Source organism: Myiozetetes cayanensis, unplaced genomic scaffold, assembly GCF_022539395.1.
Source record: "Myiozetetes cayanensis isolate MyiCay16 unplaced genomic scaffold, myiCay2020 scf1, whole genome shotgun sequence".
NCBI lineage: Eukaryota > Metazoa > Chordata > Aves > Passeriformes > Tyrannidae > Myiozetetes > Myiozetetes cayanensis.
Genome location: NW_026086604.1, coordinates 116,416,362 through 116,433,396, shown reverse-complemented (window position 1 = coordinate 116,433,396; position 17,035 = coordinate 116,416,362). Strand labels below are relative to the sequence as shown.

The following is a 17,035-nucleotide window of genomic DNA, read 5'->3' as shown; positions in this document are numbered from 1 at the left end:
ATTCCACTGGTGGTGTTAACACCACCATATTTCACCAGTCATATGGGACACATTTCTGACAGTTGTTGGAGGGCTAGACAGAGTTACACTATGGAGGGGGAAATGAAGACATAACAGACTACAAGGAGGCAAATACTAGAAGGAAATATATAGCAGGAGGAGCAGGAAAAACGACCATATAGACGAGCGAATCCTATTCAGCTGTTCGAAACATCACAAACACTGGGAGTGAACAATTTACCAGAACAATCTTGACGTTTACTTTATTATGACAATATTCTCCTACATCCCAAGTATCAGCTTGTTTTTATGACCTATCCACCTTTCTCATGTAGTCCTCAACATTCAATCTTCAAAACGCATGACACGAAGTATTTGGCCAAAGACCAAAAAGCAGTGACACGCCTGTGCTGTTTTTATGTCTGTACGTGGCAATTTACAGATTAATAGGAGTTGGTTTAAAGCTCGTTCCTTCTCACACGGAGCAAGCTGTCATTACAAAATAAAACCTGGAAAAGCAAGCTGGTTTCAGCCGCGTTCCCACCGCTCCCTTCAGGAACCCCGCGGGGGGTGCGGGACCCGGCGCCCCGCTGCCGATCGCTGCCGCTGGTGTCTCCGCCGCTAGAGGGGGTCTCGGGACCTGTTTTCCCGAGATAAAAATGGGAATCGACTGCAGGGTTTAGGAGCCCGGACTGGATTTTGGCTGCGGGAGAAACGGGAAGCGGCTGGGCGCGGGTTACAGAGTGGGCAGGCGGTTTGCACGCTCTCCTGAGACGCGGTGTAGCTGGGTGGGTAAGGCTTCCATTGCCAAAGGGACTTTAATGCGCTTCCTCACTCTCGAAGTAACTTTGTCTTACAGACTCCCTGTTACGAAACATGGAAGGCTTTCATAAATCAGCGTCATGGCAAACAGGTTGTAAGTTTCTTACAGATCCCGTGCCAGCGAGACTGTGCCATGCCACTCGTGTGCCCACCTTCCTGTCGTCTTCCCAGCCTTATTTTATAAATTGAGATGGAAGCTTTGTCTGGCGATAAAGCACCGCAAAGGGAACGTGAAGGGCAGGAGGAAGCCTCCAAGCGATGCTTTCTTGGCTCTTCCTCTTTCCCCCTTGCACACTAAGACACAGGGCAGCGGCCCAGGCTGGCTGGCCACAGACGCATCATAGCCCCGTTGGATGCCTGGCAGCCGCCCCCGTGCCCCCCCCAGAGCCGCCAGGACCGGGAGTGCTCCGAGAGTAGGTGGAGGGACAGATCTTAATTGTGGCCGGGACGGGACCCCGCTGCACCCGCCATGCACCTGGCAGGGAAAATCCGGTGTTGGTGTCGGCCTGATTTCTGTGTTTTTTTAAGAAAACGGATGCCAGGAGGGAGGAAAAAAGCAAAACAAAACAAAACAAACAAACAAAATAGAATAAAAAGGAAAAAAGTGAGAGTGGGAGCGTGGCAGGCGGGAGGGGGAGAACAGCGGGAGCGGAGGGCAGCCCGCGGGGGAAGGAGGCGGACAAAGGGCGGTGGGGGCGAGCGCCGGCAGGGCGGGGGGCGCGGAGCCCACACTGCGGCACGGCCGAGGGGGCGCCGGGCTGAGGCGCTCAACAGGCGCTGCCGCCCCGCCGGGACGGGCGCCGGCACATGGCAGGAGCCGCGCTCGCCGCCAGCCCCGTGCCAGGCGGCGGCGGCCGGGAAGGGGCTTGGTCGCCGCTCGGCGGGGCTGCCGCGCTGCCGGGGATCGGCCGGCCGGGACCCACCCTGCCCGCTCAGCCGGGGCGAGCAGCCCGGCCGGCAGCGCCGCCGCTTCCTTTGTGTGCGTGAGGGGAGCTGCGGCGGGTTCCCCCGGCGGGCTGTCAGCGCTGCCCGCGAGGAGGCGGGGAAGGGAAGGGACGGGAAGGGAAGGGAGGAGGCGAGGGAAGGCGCTGGCAGGGCGGCTCTCCCATCCCCGTCACAAGGTAAGCCCTACTCCCCAGGGCGGAGAGAGGCGCTGGAAGCGCCGCAGGGCCCTTTCCGTGACCTGCCGAGCGGCTTCGCCCAGCCCCGGAGAGCGGGTCACGGCCGCCTCCTGCTCCCCGGCGGCGCGGGGGGCCGAGCGCGGGCTGCGGCGGCAGCGCGGAGCGGCTCCGGCACTTTGCGATGGGCAGGCGGCAGCGGCGGCCGGACAGCAGCGGGGGCAGACGCGGGGCTCGCAGCTAAGGGGCGAGGAGGAGGGACCATGGCCGCATCCAGCAACTCCAGTTTGTCCGGCTCGTCGGTTTCCTCCGGTAAGTTTCTCCGGCGAGCGCCGCATTTCTCCGCTCCCTCCATTTTAGCAGGGAGCTACCTGTGCGCAGAGCGCCTCGCCGTCCCGCCCGCCCCGAGCGCCCCCGGCCCCGCGGCAGGCGCCGCGGTGCGTCCCGAGCCCCGGGCGGGCGGTCCCCCGGGAGGCGGCGATGCTCCTGCCCAGGGTCGGGTGTCCCTCAGGCGGCGCCGAGGGGAGAAGCCGGGACAGGGGAGGCACGGCGGGGCCCGGCTCGCCTCCCCGCCGCTCTGCCGTGTCTTTGTGTGTGGCGAGGGAAGCCCCGCACCCGGCTCCCTCTCCCGGGGAGCAGCATACCTCCTGGCTTGGGCAGGGGCGCACCCGCGCCCCCCGCCTCCGCAGCCGGCGCGTTACCGAGAGCTCCCGCCTCGGGGTTTGAGTGGGCGAGGGTGTTCAAAGACCACCGCGCCCTGCTGACGGGCATCCCCTGCCGTGCTCCCCGCGGGGCGGGACCGACCCCGTATCGCCCCCCAGGGCGTCGTGGTGCTCGAGGGCAGGCGGGTGGTGCCAGACGTGCCCGTTGCTGGGCGTCGCGGCACACCTCGTGTTTTGAGTACTTCTACAGGACTGGGAACAATTAAATTCCCGATACGGATAAAAAACGCTCCAGGTGACGGACAGCCCCAGGGTTTCCGCCGCGGGGATCGCGCCGTGGGTGTGCGGAGCCTGTGCCTGCTCTGGGTTTTGGGGGTGCTGGGGTGAGTGGCGGTGCGGTACAGCTCGGTGCCGCGCTGCCCGGGAGGGCTGGCTCCGCTGCGGACCCGCAGGAAGGCAGAAAAGTTAGGGTGCATTTTTAAGCAAGGCAGCCTGAAATTGAAAGCAGTGATATAACAGTACCACTGCCTGCTGCTTAGCTCATAAGCTGTTAATACTTAAGTTATGAGAAACTGGCTGAGAATAACATCCTGGCATTTTAGTGGGCTGAAGAAGTAAATGGAAACATGAACAACTTTGGGGTTCAAGGGACTCGTGACTCATTGTTTTATTTGAGGTGCCAGATTGAGAATTTGTAAGAGCGCTTCTTAAACATAGCAATATGTTCTGTGAAAAGCAGACAAGCTCCTTTCACTATCATTACAACTCTAGAAAAATATAAATAAATCTGAAAGGCAGCTATGTTTTTTTAGAAGTTGATGTATGTAACTTACACAACATATTCTATGTCACTGTTCCAGCCTGCAACACTTACAGTCAGATCCAAAGAAAGAACTGGGTCCTGAAAATAAATATTTATTCCAACACTTTTAACAGAAAACACAAACACTGCAAGCCCTAATTGCCTTAACTCGAAAGCACCTGAAAGAAGTTGGCACGAGAAATTCTGCCTTGTGTTCACATTCACGATGCAAGAGTTGCAAGACCAGAATGAAAATAGGCAAGAGTTAAGCCAACTTCATAGCTTGTTAGTTAAGGTACTCATTTGGGCAATGTGATTTTATTTAATGCATCATTTGTATATTTTTACATCTAAGTTATGTAATAAAACTAGAAACAACTTTAAAAGCCCACATTGGAACCTGTGACTCTCTTCCTTGATGCTTTAACCATTAAGCTGCAGAAGGGTGTCCCCAGCTTGAAGCAAGTGTGTATCTTTCTTGTTCCATGTATCTCAGGGTGTTTCTTGCATACTGTTCCAGTGTCTGAGGAAGGATGCTGAATGCATACCTCTGAATCCCTCTGGCTTTACTGAATCTAGGCTCCAAAATCTGTCTCATTAATTGACAGATGTGTCTCCCTTCCAGTCTTGGTTTAAATACCTGAAGTGCCAGGAAGAGTTGGAGTTCAGCCACATCCTTGGTCTGAGCAGTTGAAGTCATCCAACTCCAGGTGGCCTGCTGTTCAGCAGGTAAATCTAGCACCAACTTAACATCTACCCAAGGAACTGAGCTCTGGGCTTTAGATGTACATCACTAAAAGTCAGGAGGTTTGACACTTGACAGTACCCTGCTTTTGTATGACCCCTGAGCTATGGCCTACAACAATTTATGGTTTATCTTTTGGTTTTTGTATTTTTACAAGGATGAGCATAGCTGAGCCTTGGCCCATGCTTGGGGCTCTTAGATGCCCTAGTAGTACAACTAATAAATACTGTCAAGTACTCCATAAAATAACTGAGTATCCTTGGCTTTCTTAACTTATGACCTTGGAGTGGTTTTTGTTTTTGTTCCAGTACATTCAGCCTATATTTCTTCTGTGCATGTACTAATCAGAAGTTAAATTTGCTGCTGCATGATAAAGTTTCCAATATTAGCAGACACACCATATCTGACTGTGTGCAGCTGTATTTTGGCTGTCTGTGGTTTCAGTTCTCAGAACTCAGCAAGTCTTACAGCATTCTATTTACATGATCTAACCAAACAGTCTTGCTTTAAAATTTAATTTAGTAGAATTTATATGTATGTTTAACTTGCCAGTATGAAGATTTACAAATAGTACAATTATTTCTATTCCACAGAAGAGGGAAGGTTATACTACCACAATATATTTTGCTAGTAGAAAAAGGAAGTTTGAGGCTGACAGCAGAATACCATGCTGCAGAACTCAGCTCTACCACTGACTTGATGGTTGGCCTTAATCAAACTGTGTTACGTGTTGCAGTCTTGAAGCATTTGTTCATCTCATAGGGAACTTCTGAAGCCAAATTAAAGCGTAGCTTATATAATCCTTTCAGATCTTGAAATAATCTCGAAATTATTACCATATTTGCAAATGCATTTTTAGCTTCAGAAAAAATGTCTTTAAAACAAACAAACAAACAAAAAACCACAAAAAAACAAAAACACAAAAAACCCACAAAACAAACAAACAAACAAAAAAACCAAAAAACCCCGTGCTTGTATACTAACATTCTGACAAGTGATTGACCTGTTCATCTTGAGACCATATAAGTAATTCAAGTTTGAGACCACTGTTAGGGTTTGCTGTTTTTTTGAGGTAGCAACTGACGATATGCCTTGTGTCTGTCCTTAAATTATTATCTGTAACATCCAAATATGTGATTAGGCTTCAGCACTAGGACATGGTACTTGAGAAATTATAGGTGCTTTAAGAACTTCTGGGGTTAATAGCTGACTTGTGTATGCATGAGTACAAGTCGAATTGGTTGATAGCCAGGTTCTGGCCCATCTGAACAGAGTGTAGTGCAGAGCACCTTGAAATTTCTTCTAGTCTCATCAAGCTTTGGATCAGCTTCTGTTGCCTATATGGAAAGGCAAGGGCTAGCTAGAATCTGTCTTAAAAGAAATAGAAGGTTTTATTGTCTGAGTGCGAGTAGTGGAAATCAGAGTTGAGTGGCAGATGGGAATTTTCATTCACTTTTTTAAAGGGGCGATTTCTTCCATCTCTGATCCACCTTTCTTAAAATACAGATAGTTCATCTTCCTTAGGCAGTGGCTATCTCCAATAGTCTTTACAGGTGAGCATGGATCCATTTGTGAAGTAAGATTTCTGCTTCAATACTTACCAATTCATGTCAATAGAAAAAGAAACAGTTCAAATATATTTAATATGAGGAAGGTTCCCAAGAATTTTATGGTGTAGATATTCTGCTTGCCTACTTATAGTTTCTGTAAACGTTCAAGTGGGATTTATAGTCTTCACTTGAACTTCTGTCTGCGTTAAAGACCAGAATTTGGTTCTGTTCTGGGGTGGTCATTTATAAGCACTGCCTGCACAGTGGCATGATAGGGTGATTAGCTATAGGTTTTGTACCAGATTGGGAGCTAGCATGCATGGAGAGCTGTGACTTCAGCTATCATCTGATGGTAAAGCAAAGTATTAGTACTTAGGAGTCTTTTGATTTCACGGCTGCAGGATCAGTCCCCTCTTCAGAGCTTGTGTCTGTGGTCTGTATACGCATCTCAACAACCACTGTGAGGCTGCTAATTATGGGTTCAATAGTCTTAGGAACTTGTCACGGGCCCCATCTGAGAGAAACCTACGAAGGACTTTTTTCTGTAAGCTAGCACTTACTGGTAACAAAATCTACAGGAGAGCCATGGGTATTGGTATTGTATTTCTTCATATACAGCTCTCTGCTTTTGGTAACAGAATTTAAGCTGCTCTGACTACCAACAGTTGTGTTTGAAGGTGGCTGGGGAAGAAAGCGGTATAAAATGCTGGGGGAGGAAGGTGGGCTTGATAAGAATTAACGTAAGTATCCTTCTTTGGACTTTGGGTAAATCTGCACACCATATGAAAAGCTGAAATTATAATTACTTCCATCGGGAATTCCACTTTACTATCCTGTAATCTCTTTTTTAGCACATGCCCAGGTGATCTATTAGCTGTATTCCTTGCAAACTTCTAAATTTTGTTCTTCTCCCTAGATGGAGTGCTGATTTAATTGCAAGCAGCATCTTTTCTTTCTGCTCTGTTCTCTAAAGAGAACTGTGCATGTTTCTATGCTTTCTTTCATGCTGTGGTCTCCTTAAAATAGACATTCCCTTGCTGTTCCCCTTCTTAGTATTGACCTTTATTCTCACTCATTCTGATCTTTCTTCTTTAAAACTTTGTTGTTGTTGTTGTTGAAACTTTTCAGCTTTTTCCTGGCAAACAATTCAGCCACCTCTCCCACTTTGTCACCAGCTACCTTCAGTTACCTCCACCCACTAGCCAAATACTGATTGTACACGATTGATGAACTTGAGACTCGACTTTCTGGAATGTAAATAGAAGCTTGAGTGAAGAGACCTTTCTGGCTGTGCCTGCTTTGCTTCTCAAAGAAGCAACAAATCCTAGCCCAACTAGGCTCAGTGCAGTGGTATTCCTAAACACTGGACATCTTGGCCTTTGCACCATCCAACAGTAGTTCAAAGTGGCTGTAAATCCCAGCTGCCTTGAAAAGTCTTATGCCAGATACCCTCCCTGTAACAGCTGGATAGGTTAGATAGCTTGGGCTGTCTAACAGGTAAGGGTCCACACTGAAGGTGAATGAAAATACAAGTCTGTAAATGATAGTGTGTAATCAGGCTTCCTCTGACAGCAGGACTGAGACTGTGCCAAAACCTTTAAATGATTCTGAGCCTGTCTGCGAGAGTGGTAATACTGCAAGACTTTGGATGAAGACCCAGACCCAAGGCAAATTATGTAAATATATGTACCCAGTATTTTGGGTTTTTTCTATGACTTCCAAAGACAAATTTGCAGGTGTTAGGCTGAAGGGACATTTCAGCACCTTTCTGCTTCCCATCTGCATTGATGCTTCTTCCTGTGCTGTAAGCATTTTCCGTAATACCTGTCATTAGACCAAGGGATGGAGTTGAAACACATAGGCAAGCTTTCTGCTATGGGCCTGGAGAAAGGCTTGTGTGTTTTGTTGAGATATTCTTACTTTTAAGCTGTGTCTGCTGCTCTAACAAAAGATAGCTGCTTCTCCCCCCAACCCCTTGTTTTTGTAAACTCAGATACCTGTGTAGAATTCTGCTTTAAGTCTTTTAAAATCATCAATTATTGATGATTTTTTTTTAATTGAAAATCAAAAACTTTTTCTGTCTTGAAGCTCAGGGGAAAAGGCCTTAAAGTATCATTTGCACAGTGATCTTCATTTAATTAATATTGAAGTTTATGGTTCATAAACTAATAATTGTAATAACTCAAAAGCAACGACATATTTTTTTTAATAAATGAACATATGTTGTTTAAAGGAAGCATAGTTTTCAGTTATTTTCACACACAATATTCAGTATTTTCACACACACTCTACATTTTGAGAAGGATAAAAAAAAAACTTACCAAGAGAAGAAGAAAAATCTTTGATGGTTCCAGTTACTTAACAAGGTCAAAATAAAATATTAAAGGCTCATGAGTCTCTGGGGGTCATGAAGGTGCTATGATGTGAAATAGGCAGATATGTTATAAAAATGAAAGTCAACATAGACTGATTTTAATTAAGATGCAAGCAAGTGAGAAGAAATGAAATTACTATTGTACAGAGATTCGGAGAGATTCTAATTGGGAAAAAAGATTAGTAAATGATTTTTATAGATGTTTATTCACAATGAATTAATAGAAATAGTGTTGTAAAAATGGCACATGAAAGCTATTTAAATAATGCTGTCATTATGCTGATAAGGTGCTTCTTTTGATTTTTAAAAGGGCAGTAAGAGTTCTTTTTATTTCTGTTCTTCGTGCCAAGCTTCTGCTAGGCAGGGTGGACTTGTCTAAATTAAAGCTGAAGTCTTTTGTATTTGGTGATTATAAAGAACTCACCATTCTTATTAAAAATAATAAAAATGCAAAAGGGAAAAATGCCAAAATACTCCATTCTGATGTAGTGATTCGTTCAACAGGTAGTTACTGGGAATAGTTAGCTGGGATTAGCCTGGGAACTGGTACAATGCATGTCTGCTTCACAATTTAGTTTATATTGGTACTCTGTAAGGCAGAAGTCTTTTTCTTCCTATGGATCTGCTTGTCTCAAAGACATATGTGAAGGATCAGGCAAACAGTCTTTCATGCTGTCATGCTGGTGACCTTTTTGGATATCCCTTCTATTGATGAGTGAGTTCTTGCCTTCTGTTTGATGGTTCTGAGGAGGCTTAGTTGTGCCAAATGCTGAGCGATTGTAGGCAGGAATATTTTACATTAGTGAGTCGTATACTGAGTCCTCTTGCATCCTCATGCCCACAGAGTTCTACATGTGTCAAATTATAATAATTTGGCTATTGTGGTGCACAGGTAAGTCTTAAACCTGGTGTTTTAGACAAATAAGAATTTAAATTTTTTTAAGTTGCTTTGTTTATATGCATACCTTTGGCTAAAGGGCAGCAGTGGCTGAATTGGCCTCACTTGCAACATTGAATGCTGGCAGAAGGTGTTCTCATGCTGGGGAGCCAGTCTGTTGTCACTGTTTTCTAGAAAAGGGGGAGATACTTAGGAGATTAAATATTTTGAGAATTGTGTGTTAGGGAATGGCGTATCAATATGGCACAAAAAAAGCTTTTGTTGCAGGGAAATGTAGCAGGATTTATACAAGAAGCTATAAATCTGTAATTCTGTATATATCACATTTTTTATGAGTGTAGTCAGAGTTCGTCTAAGAATTATATACAGTATCTAGTGTAAATATATAGTTTTAACTGTTATGAATAATAACCCCTTCTTGCTTTCTTTTTCTGACCTTTGATTATGAGAAGGTAAATTGGAATTTTGCATTTGGAGGTGGTTATTACCAGCAATGAATCATGCAGAATTCAGCAATAATAGTTTCATCACCTTGTTTTACTCAGCAATAGTCCAAATCCTAGGGCTGGAGGGTGAGTGTATCCTTGCAGAAGGAAACTGATGTTGCAATAGCGTTCTCATAACATTAACACACTTTAAAGTTTGCCGATGAAACTTGACAGCACAGGCTGATGTGTTTGATAAAGTAAGGAGAGGTTAAAAGGTTTTTTAAATTCAGAAGAATGTGTGAGTGTCACACACCTTACTTCTGATAATATTGATCAAGGTCATCACAAAAGAATTAGTTCAGTAAATAAGACAACTGTTCTGAGGATATCTTTATCAGGCAGTCCAGTTCTCCAGAGACAAGGTGTTTCCTGTATGGTGTTATCGCTGACAGTGTAGGAAGTACTAGGTGGGCCCTTTCTTATCATGAGTAAATCACGTGTCACCTGCTGTGACCTGTGTGCCAAGTCAGATTTCTCAGTTTCTTCTTATGAGATTGTCATGTAGCTATTCCTCTCCTTCCTTCTCACCTTCTTCTTGGGTGTTTAAACATTGCCTTGTAGGTTTTAGAAAAAAACAATATGAAGTGCGTTTTTGGTGTTACACTTTTTATTAAATCGAAGAAGAAAAATGAATGTCAGAAGAGACGGAGATCTCATTTTTTTTTGAATGAGGCTCAGTTGTTGAACACATGTTTAATTGTTAAAAATTTGTCTTATCTTGACAGATCAATTGGTTAAATATTTGGCTTTGTGTATGGCAAGGAAAAAAATGGCAAGTATACGTCATGTGCAGGCATACTAAGCACAGTCACTGCAAAGGAAGGCAGAAGTTCCTTTGGGAAGGTACTTCTTTTCCAGCAGTGTGCTGTGTGCCAGAGGACTCATGCTGTGGTCAAAAGCAGAAGAAGTTTAAGAGCTCTTTTCAGCATTAAGTTTGCTGTCAAAAGTCATGGAGTATCTGTTGTAATATTTTTCTGCTGTGTGAAGCTGCACTGATTCCACCTCAGTTCCCAAAGAAAGAGGAAAGGATGAGGACATCAAGAGAGACTCAGGCAAATTCTCGGTTTTCAGCTTTTCTGAGGCATCGATGTGGTTGTTCTTAAAGCCAGTTGTGTGTGGGGGTTTTGTGTGACTGAACCCCGCCTTTCTGTGCATGTAGCTCTGTACTATTTTGTCATATTACACAGTGCTGCGGCCCCACAGGCAGTGCCGCATCTCCCATTTTTAAGCAGTTACACTGTGTGTAGGCGTGGGTAGATTAATAACAACCACATCCTATCCTGGCTAGTAGGTCAGAGTTAGGTTCTTCCTAGAACAGAGACATATATAAACTGTGTATCTCTTTGGCACGGAAAATTAGAGATGCTGGTGCCTGACCTGGGCTGTTAGCACATGTAGATAACTTTACAGGAGAAGGAACCATCCCCTGCTGTTAAGCACAACGATACCACCTCTCTCTAAAGTCCCTGAGCGGGAAACTGGTGCAATGTATACTCTATATAGCTGCTGCATCCTTTAACACTTCCTTAAGCATCCACTGATAGTCACTGGGGGAGATATACTGATCTGACCTGTTGTCACCATTCTTATGGACATAACTGATAGAGTTACTGCTGAGTCAGCACACCTTTACTTCTAGGCCCTGCTTTCTAAAGCCAAGGGCTTCTAAAAGACAGGAAAAACTTGGGGTGGGTTTGAAACAGGGGATATTGACGTTCTGTATTGCAGGTTAAAGGCAAAACCCGAACCCACACCTATGTTACAAGGAGATCTGATAGGAAAATCTTATTAATAGTGTGCTGTATTGAACAGTTTATAAATTTGTCTCAACCTCCCTTTCTTCCTTGGATTGAAAAGCTTTTTCCCTCTTCTCCTTTGCCTTATGAATACAAGACCCAGCTGGATTTATTATCCAGCTACAGCTGGATCACATTTCATTCTTTTTGATTCTAGTATTAAGGCTAGCAATTAATGAACTTTCAAGAGCTAGAACAGAATTTTTCATATAAGATTCCTCAAAGCTCCAAGATTTAGTGCTTTACAAAAACCCTGAATGTTGCAATCAAATTTTTGTAGTGCACAGAAGTGTCATAAAGCTGAATTAATGATTTATAAAATATTTTGGGTTTTTTAAAATGAAAAACCCTTTGTGAACACAAGGTGTTAAGTCCTAATCCTTCAAGCTGCCCGGTACCTTCTGTTCTCACTACACTGAGTGAGTAAATCAGCAGCAACTGGACTGGGTAGTTGATTATCTGAGTATTTTTATGCAGTTTCCATTAAAGCAGCATCTGCTGTTATGATGGGGCAAATTATTATAAACTATGTAGTAAACCTCCCCTCCTCCAAGTACATAACATATTTAATATTCAGTGGACTTACATCATATATATACATAAAACATGTCAGTTCATTGGTGATCAATTTCCAAGGATTATGTACAAGACTTAAATTATATCTAATTTGTATAAATACCTGCTTCTTGAGAAAGCATACTCTCCATAACTCCTGATCTCCTGCCAAGCAAACCAAGATGATGGACAGCTTTTAGCATCATGCTGTGATAGCTCTCCATTTGTTTTATTTTGCAATCTGAAGCATGTAGTTAAAATGTTCCATGCTGACAAACTTATTTTCTGAGAGAATATTGAGAGCTTTGACGTCTTACCAGAAACAGATAGACAATTTTCTATTCTAAGCTTCCTCATAGTCATTTGTGTCTAACATACTGTGTATGTTAGAAATTGTGCTTAAGTTTAGAGAATAACAGTAAATAATGAAATAGAAATGGCTGTTGTGGATGAAATTTATGGCTGGAAGATAAATTAAACCATGGAAATAGTAACTGACAGGCGTGCTTTTTTCTCCTGTTCCATTCTGATACTAAAAACAGGATTAAATAAGTAAACCATTGATAAATAAAGTTAACTGGAGGATGGAGGTAGATGTCAGATTGGTGAGAATTTATGAAGTTACGTAGACATAAAACATAAAGAAACAATAAATTTCTTTATTTAGCTTGTACAGAGAGAAGAATAGAATCCTAAACTTCTTTTACAAAGTGTGTTGCTGTATCAGACCATGTTATTTAACAGGGGGAAAAATTCATAAGTTTTTATGTAGAACCTCTGGTCAATTTGGTAGTAGATAAATACATCTAAGCATGGGAGAGAGAAAAGCCTTAGGACTGATACAAAATGTTGGACATTGGGTTCAGGCATTTGACGTTTCTGAGTGAGTGCGTGAGAAGACAAGCTCTAAGTCACAGGTGATAAAAAATTAGGTTATAACCCCTTTTCCTCCAATTGAACCAAGAGTTGACTGTCAAAGTATATAATCATCCTATGCTGCAGTAGCATTTTAAGTACACATATGATATTATAGGATTTCTAAGATAGGAAGTTTCAGGTTTTTATGGAACTCTCCAAGATCTGTGTTTCCATCGATGCAGTGCCTGGAGTGACCACTGTGGTGGCTTTCCATATTGCAGTTTTACTGATTTCTCCTACAATTTAAAAAAGTATTGTGAATATAAGAGGTTTTCTGGGCATGTTGTTAGATAACATGGCTATTCCACATTGTTGATCAGTTGGTTTATTTCCTTTCAGAATTGATGGATAAGTTCGTTGAATAAACTCCAAGAAAGAAAACCCATTAAATTATCCTCCCAAATCCATTAAATTGCCTTAAACCATTGATTTTAAAAATAAACCTGAAGAAAAGGAAGTGTAAGTCAAAAGCAAAATTAGAGTTGTGTATTATTTTTAATGATTATTGTTACAGTAAACCTTTTAGTGCTGACAACTTAAGATATCAACACATAATGTGTGATTTTTTTCTAGGACTACAGAATATGGTAGATGTGTACAGGTTATATATGGGCTCATTTGCACATAAAAATTATTTTGAAAAAAGGTCGTAAGAACTATAATGAAAAAAAATGTCCAGACATGGAAATATTATGGAATAGTTATTCTGGAACAATTATTCTTGTTCATTTAAGTTATAGTAATGTAGATCACTGTCTTGAAAGGTGTAGAAATATAGCATTAATTATAATAATTTGTTGAGTAACACTAAGCTAGTTGTCTTTCTTTTTCCTTTTTGCTGGATGTATTCTTGAAAGCTCCTTGCTTCTTCTTTTCAGAGACAGAATGCATTCTTGACGTCAGAAATGTAAACCTGAACCTGCTGTTTTCAGGGGTTTTTTCTTCTTTTGTTTAGTTTTGTGTTGTTTAGCCCAGGTTTATCTATAAAAGGATAAAAGGGAGTGAAGATAAAGATAATTCATTTCAGAGTAAAACTTTGATAAACAAGTCATTATTAGTTAGAAGCATTTAAATCATGCGTGTGAGAGGTGCAGTCAGGACTGGAGGTCTACTTTGCTGACTGTTGTTGAACAGGATATTATAATCACTGGTGTATCATTTATGCTGACAACACATTTATAGAGAGGATGGGTGAGAAGGCCAGAGGGATGTTGGTACTTATATAAATATAGAATAAATGAGAGCTGGGGGCCCAAAAATCTTCTAATTTGAAGAATGCTAAAAATATGATGGTGGTGGGTGTAAACTACAGTAGAAATGGTGAAGAATTGGCACACGATTACTAATGACATGTATCAGAATGTGTGTGTATGTTTCAAAAAAATTTTTAAAATGAGAATGTTTAGGAAAATAGCAGGAATTTGCTCCCCACACACCATGAACTGTTTCTTCTTCAATTCTGTTAAATAAGAAGAAGGAAGCACATTGTCTTTGAAGAATCACTGCAGAGGGCTTTGGCTCATGAAAACCTTTTTTGTCTTGTATTTATTTTAGATCCTTTGATCTCTTTTGGTTTGATGAGTATGTGTCATCACTCGGTATTACAATTGTTTCTTCTTGCTCAGATATGACAGTAATAAATATATTCACTGAAAAGTGCAATTTAAAATTTATATAATTCACAGTTATTGGCAAGTACTGTGGCCTAAGTGGTGAAAATGAGGGAGAGTCTGGTTCAGGCTGATATTTTAGAAAATAATTTATTTGACTTATCAATATGCATAATAAGCTAATGAAAATAGACTTTTCAAAAATTAAGTAAGAAAAAACTCAATATGAAATGATTGTATGTGTAATTGAGTGGTGTAATTTACTTTCACTTTACAGGAAAAGGCTTTCAGCTCTACCTCTTAAGCAGCTTTAGAAAACTGCACACTGACTCCTGGCAGTAGTGTATTGATTGAAAGCATCCAAAGCATCTAGAAAGCATAAGTGTACATAAATTCATTTGAAAGGGATGTGTTTTATAGAAAGAAACTCCATCGCTGTTCTAGGGTTTGTAAGAAGTATATTAACGTCAAAAATGTACTATAATATATAATAAAAAAATAATAGTAGGATTTCTTTTTAAAACTCTGTTTTTCGTCACTCTGTAAATACTTAACCAATCTTCGCAGCACCTGTTTTACAACTGGGAAGAAATTAGTCAGATATATGGAACCACTCAGCTACTATCATGGAATAAAATTAAAATCAACATGGAATAAAAATAGAAGATTTTTCAGGAAACATTCTCAATTCATTAGAGAATGAATTGAGACTTCCTCCCTTGGACTTCACTGCAAACATTATCTCTTGTAAGGGATGTGGTTTTTTTCCCTCTCTTGGTCTCGTTTATCTTACCTTATTTTAGTTTAGTGTAACAGTGTGTCACAAATTTCTTTTTATTGCATCAGTTTAGGACATGCTTTGCCTCAGTAAAATTTAGATAGATTTCTTTTTGTTTATCCCTCCTTTCTCGTGTGTACTGTCTCTCCAAATGTAAAGCTTTGCTATGCTTAGGCTTGGGGCTGGGTAGACTTATGCTTAAACCAGTTAAGTAACTGCAAGAAATGTCGGTGACATGAACAGTGTTACCCTGGATTCATGTTCTAACAGTTACTTAGCCTGATACTGACTTTCCCCATCCTTGATGATCAGATTGTTCCTAGTAAACATTTCAGAACAGATTTATTCGCTGCTATGTACTTAAAGAAGTTGATGCTGTTCATTTCTGGGGCTGTTGAGCACCATTTGGAACAGCAGCTGCTGAGGTAACGATTTGGACGTGTCCCCTACCATCCTTGAAAGGAAAAACATCGTGGGCGCACAAAAACCTTTCCAAAATATCAACGACATGCAAGCCTGAAAACATTTGCATATTTTATTTTAACAGATTTTTTCCTACCATGAATATGTTTATCTTGCTTGCAGATACTGAGTCTGATTGTGTGATGTTAAGCAGGGATGACTTTAGGACTTTTTTATATATCTAAGGCTCCCATAAGTGCATAAGCAAGGGCATTTTCTTTCTTATCACCTGCCAGGTTGTGACAAACTTAAAGAAATATGGGTAAGACTCAGTAGTCAGCTCAGTTTTGACTGTATGCTGTGATTTAATGGAGCCTGCAGTCCATGTAATGGGAGATGCCAACTCTCATTTGAGGGAACCATAGGAAAGAATGAGAAACTTGCTTTCAGACCTGGATCAGCTTTCTGAAATACTGAGAAAAAGAGAGTTTTGTAGTGAAGTTATTAGTTGAAACCAAACCAAATTTTAGGCCAGTCTGTCTTCATCCCACTACTCCTTCCAAAACAACCCATACCTCCACCCTTCTGCCTAGGAAATACACCAGTCTTTATAATCCATAATCCTGAAGAACGAAAGCTTTGGGGAATTCAGCTGAGTCCTACAATCAGGAAGTCTGTAAGTTTTCTATGAGAAGTTAATTCTAGGACTAGCTGACCTATCAGAGCAATGTTAAGTTCACATCAGTATGGATGTGCTACTAAATGTCTGAATCTGTAGTACTGTCATTGATTTCATATTGTCAGGGATTTTTCTTTGGACAGGCTTTGTAAGAGGAAAAAAAAATCAGCCTTACAGTGGTATAAGTATAAGGAGACGATCTCCAACCCTTCACATCACTTTGCCAAAATGTCTTGCTCATGCTGGTCTCTTGCACTCCCTGCCCTTGGAAATAGCAGAATAAATGTAGGAGAAGGTAGGTGAGCTGAAAAAGCATGAAGTCTGTGGCTTGGAAACTTCCTAAGACAAAGAGCTGGATTCTTAAGTGTAGTATAATCTTTTCATTCTTATATCTGATTTTATGAATTTGGTAAGTTGTTCCATGGACCCATGTAAACTTGAACATCCTATGTGGAAGAGCTCCAGACTTTGAATGTGTTATGCAAAGAGGTGCCTTTTTCAGTTGTTTTTGAACTTGTCATTGGCTTAATTTCATATACCACACCTTTCCTCTTTTAGTGGAATAAACAGTGAAAATAATTTTTATACATGTGTGAAATCTGGAAGTGGCATAAAGCCGTTTATCATTGTGGCACAATCAACTCTTTTCCAGCCTGAAGAGTCAGAGGGTACTTGACCAATCCTTGTATGGGACAGCCTACCTGTCTTTGGTCATCCACACTGTCTTCTATTACTCATTTCCAGCCCTCAGGTCATCTTATAAAAATAGACCAGAAATTAAAACAGTTGTCAAGGGTTGGATGCATTTTGTATTTCACTGAAATTAGGATCTGTTCTC

General features: G+C 41.9%; 1 protein-coding gene across 1 annotated transcript in view; it reads left to right on the top strand.

The window, feature by feature from the left end:
• Positions 1–902: 902 nt before the first annotated feature.
• The window catches only part of LOC126649470 (5E5 antigen-like), a 97,829-nt gene continuing 81,696 nt past the window's right edge, over positions 903–17,035 (top strand). The window contains exons 1-2 of the mRNA XM_050333682.1: positions 903–916; positions 1,448–2,252. Coding sequence (XP_050189639.1) covers positions 903–916; positions 1,448–2,252 — 819 coding nt within the window. The remainder of the gene's footprint in view (positions 917–1,447; positions 2,253–17,035) is intronic.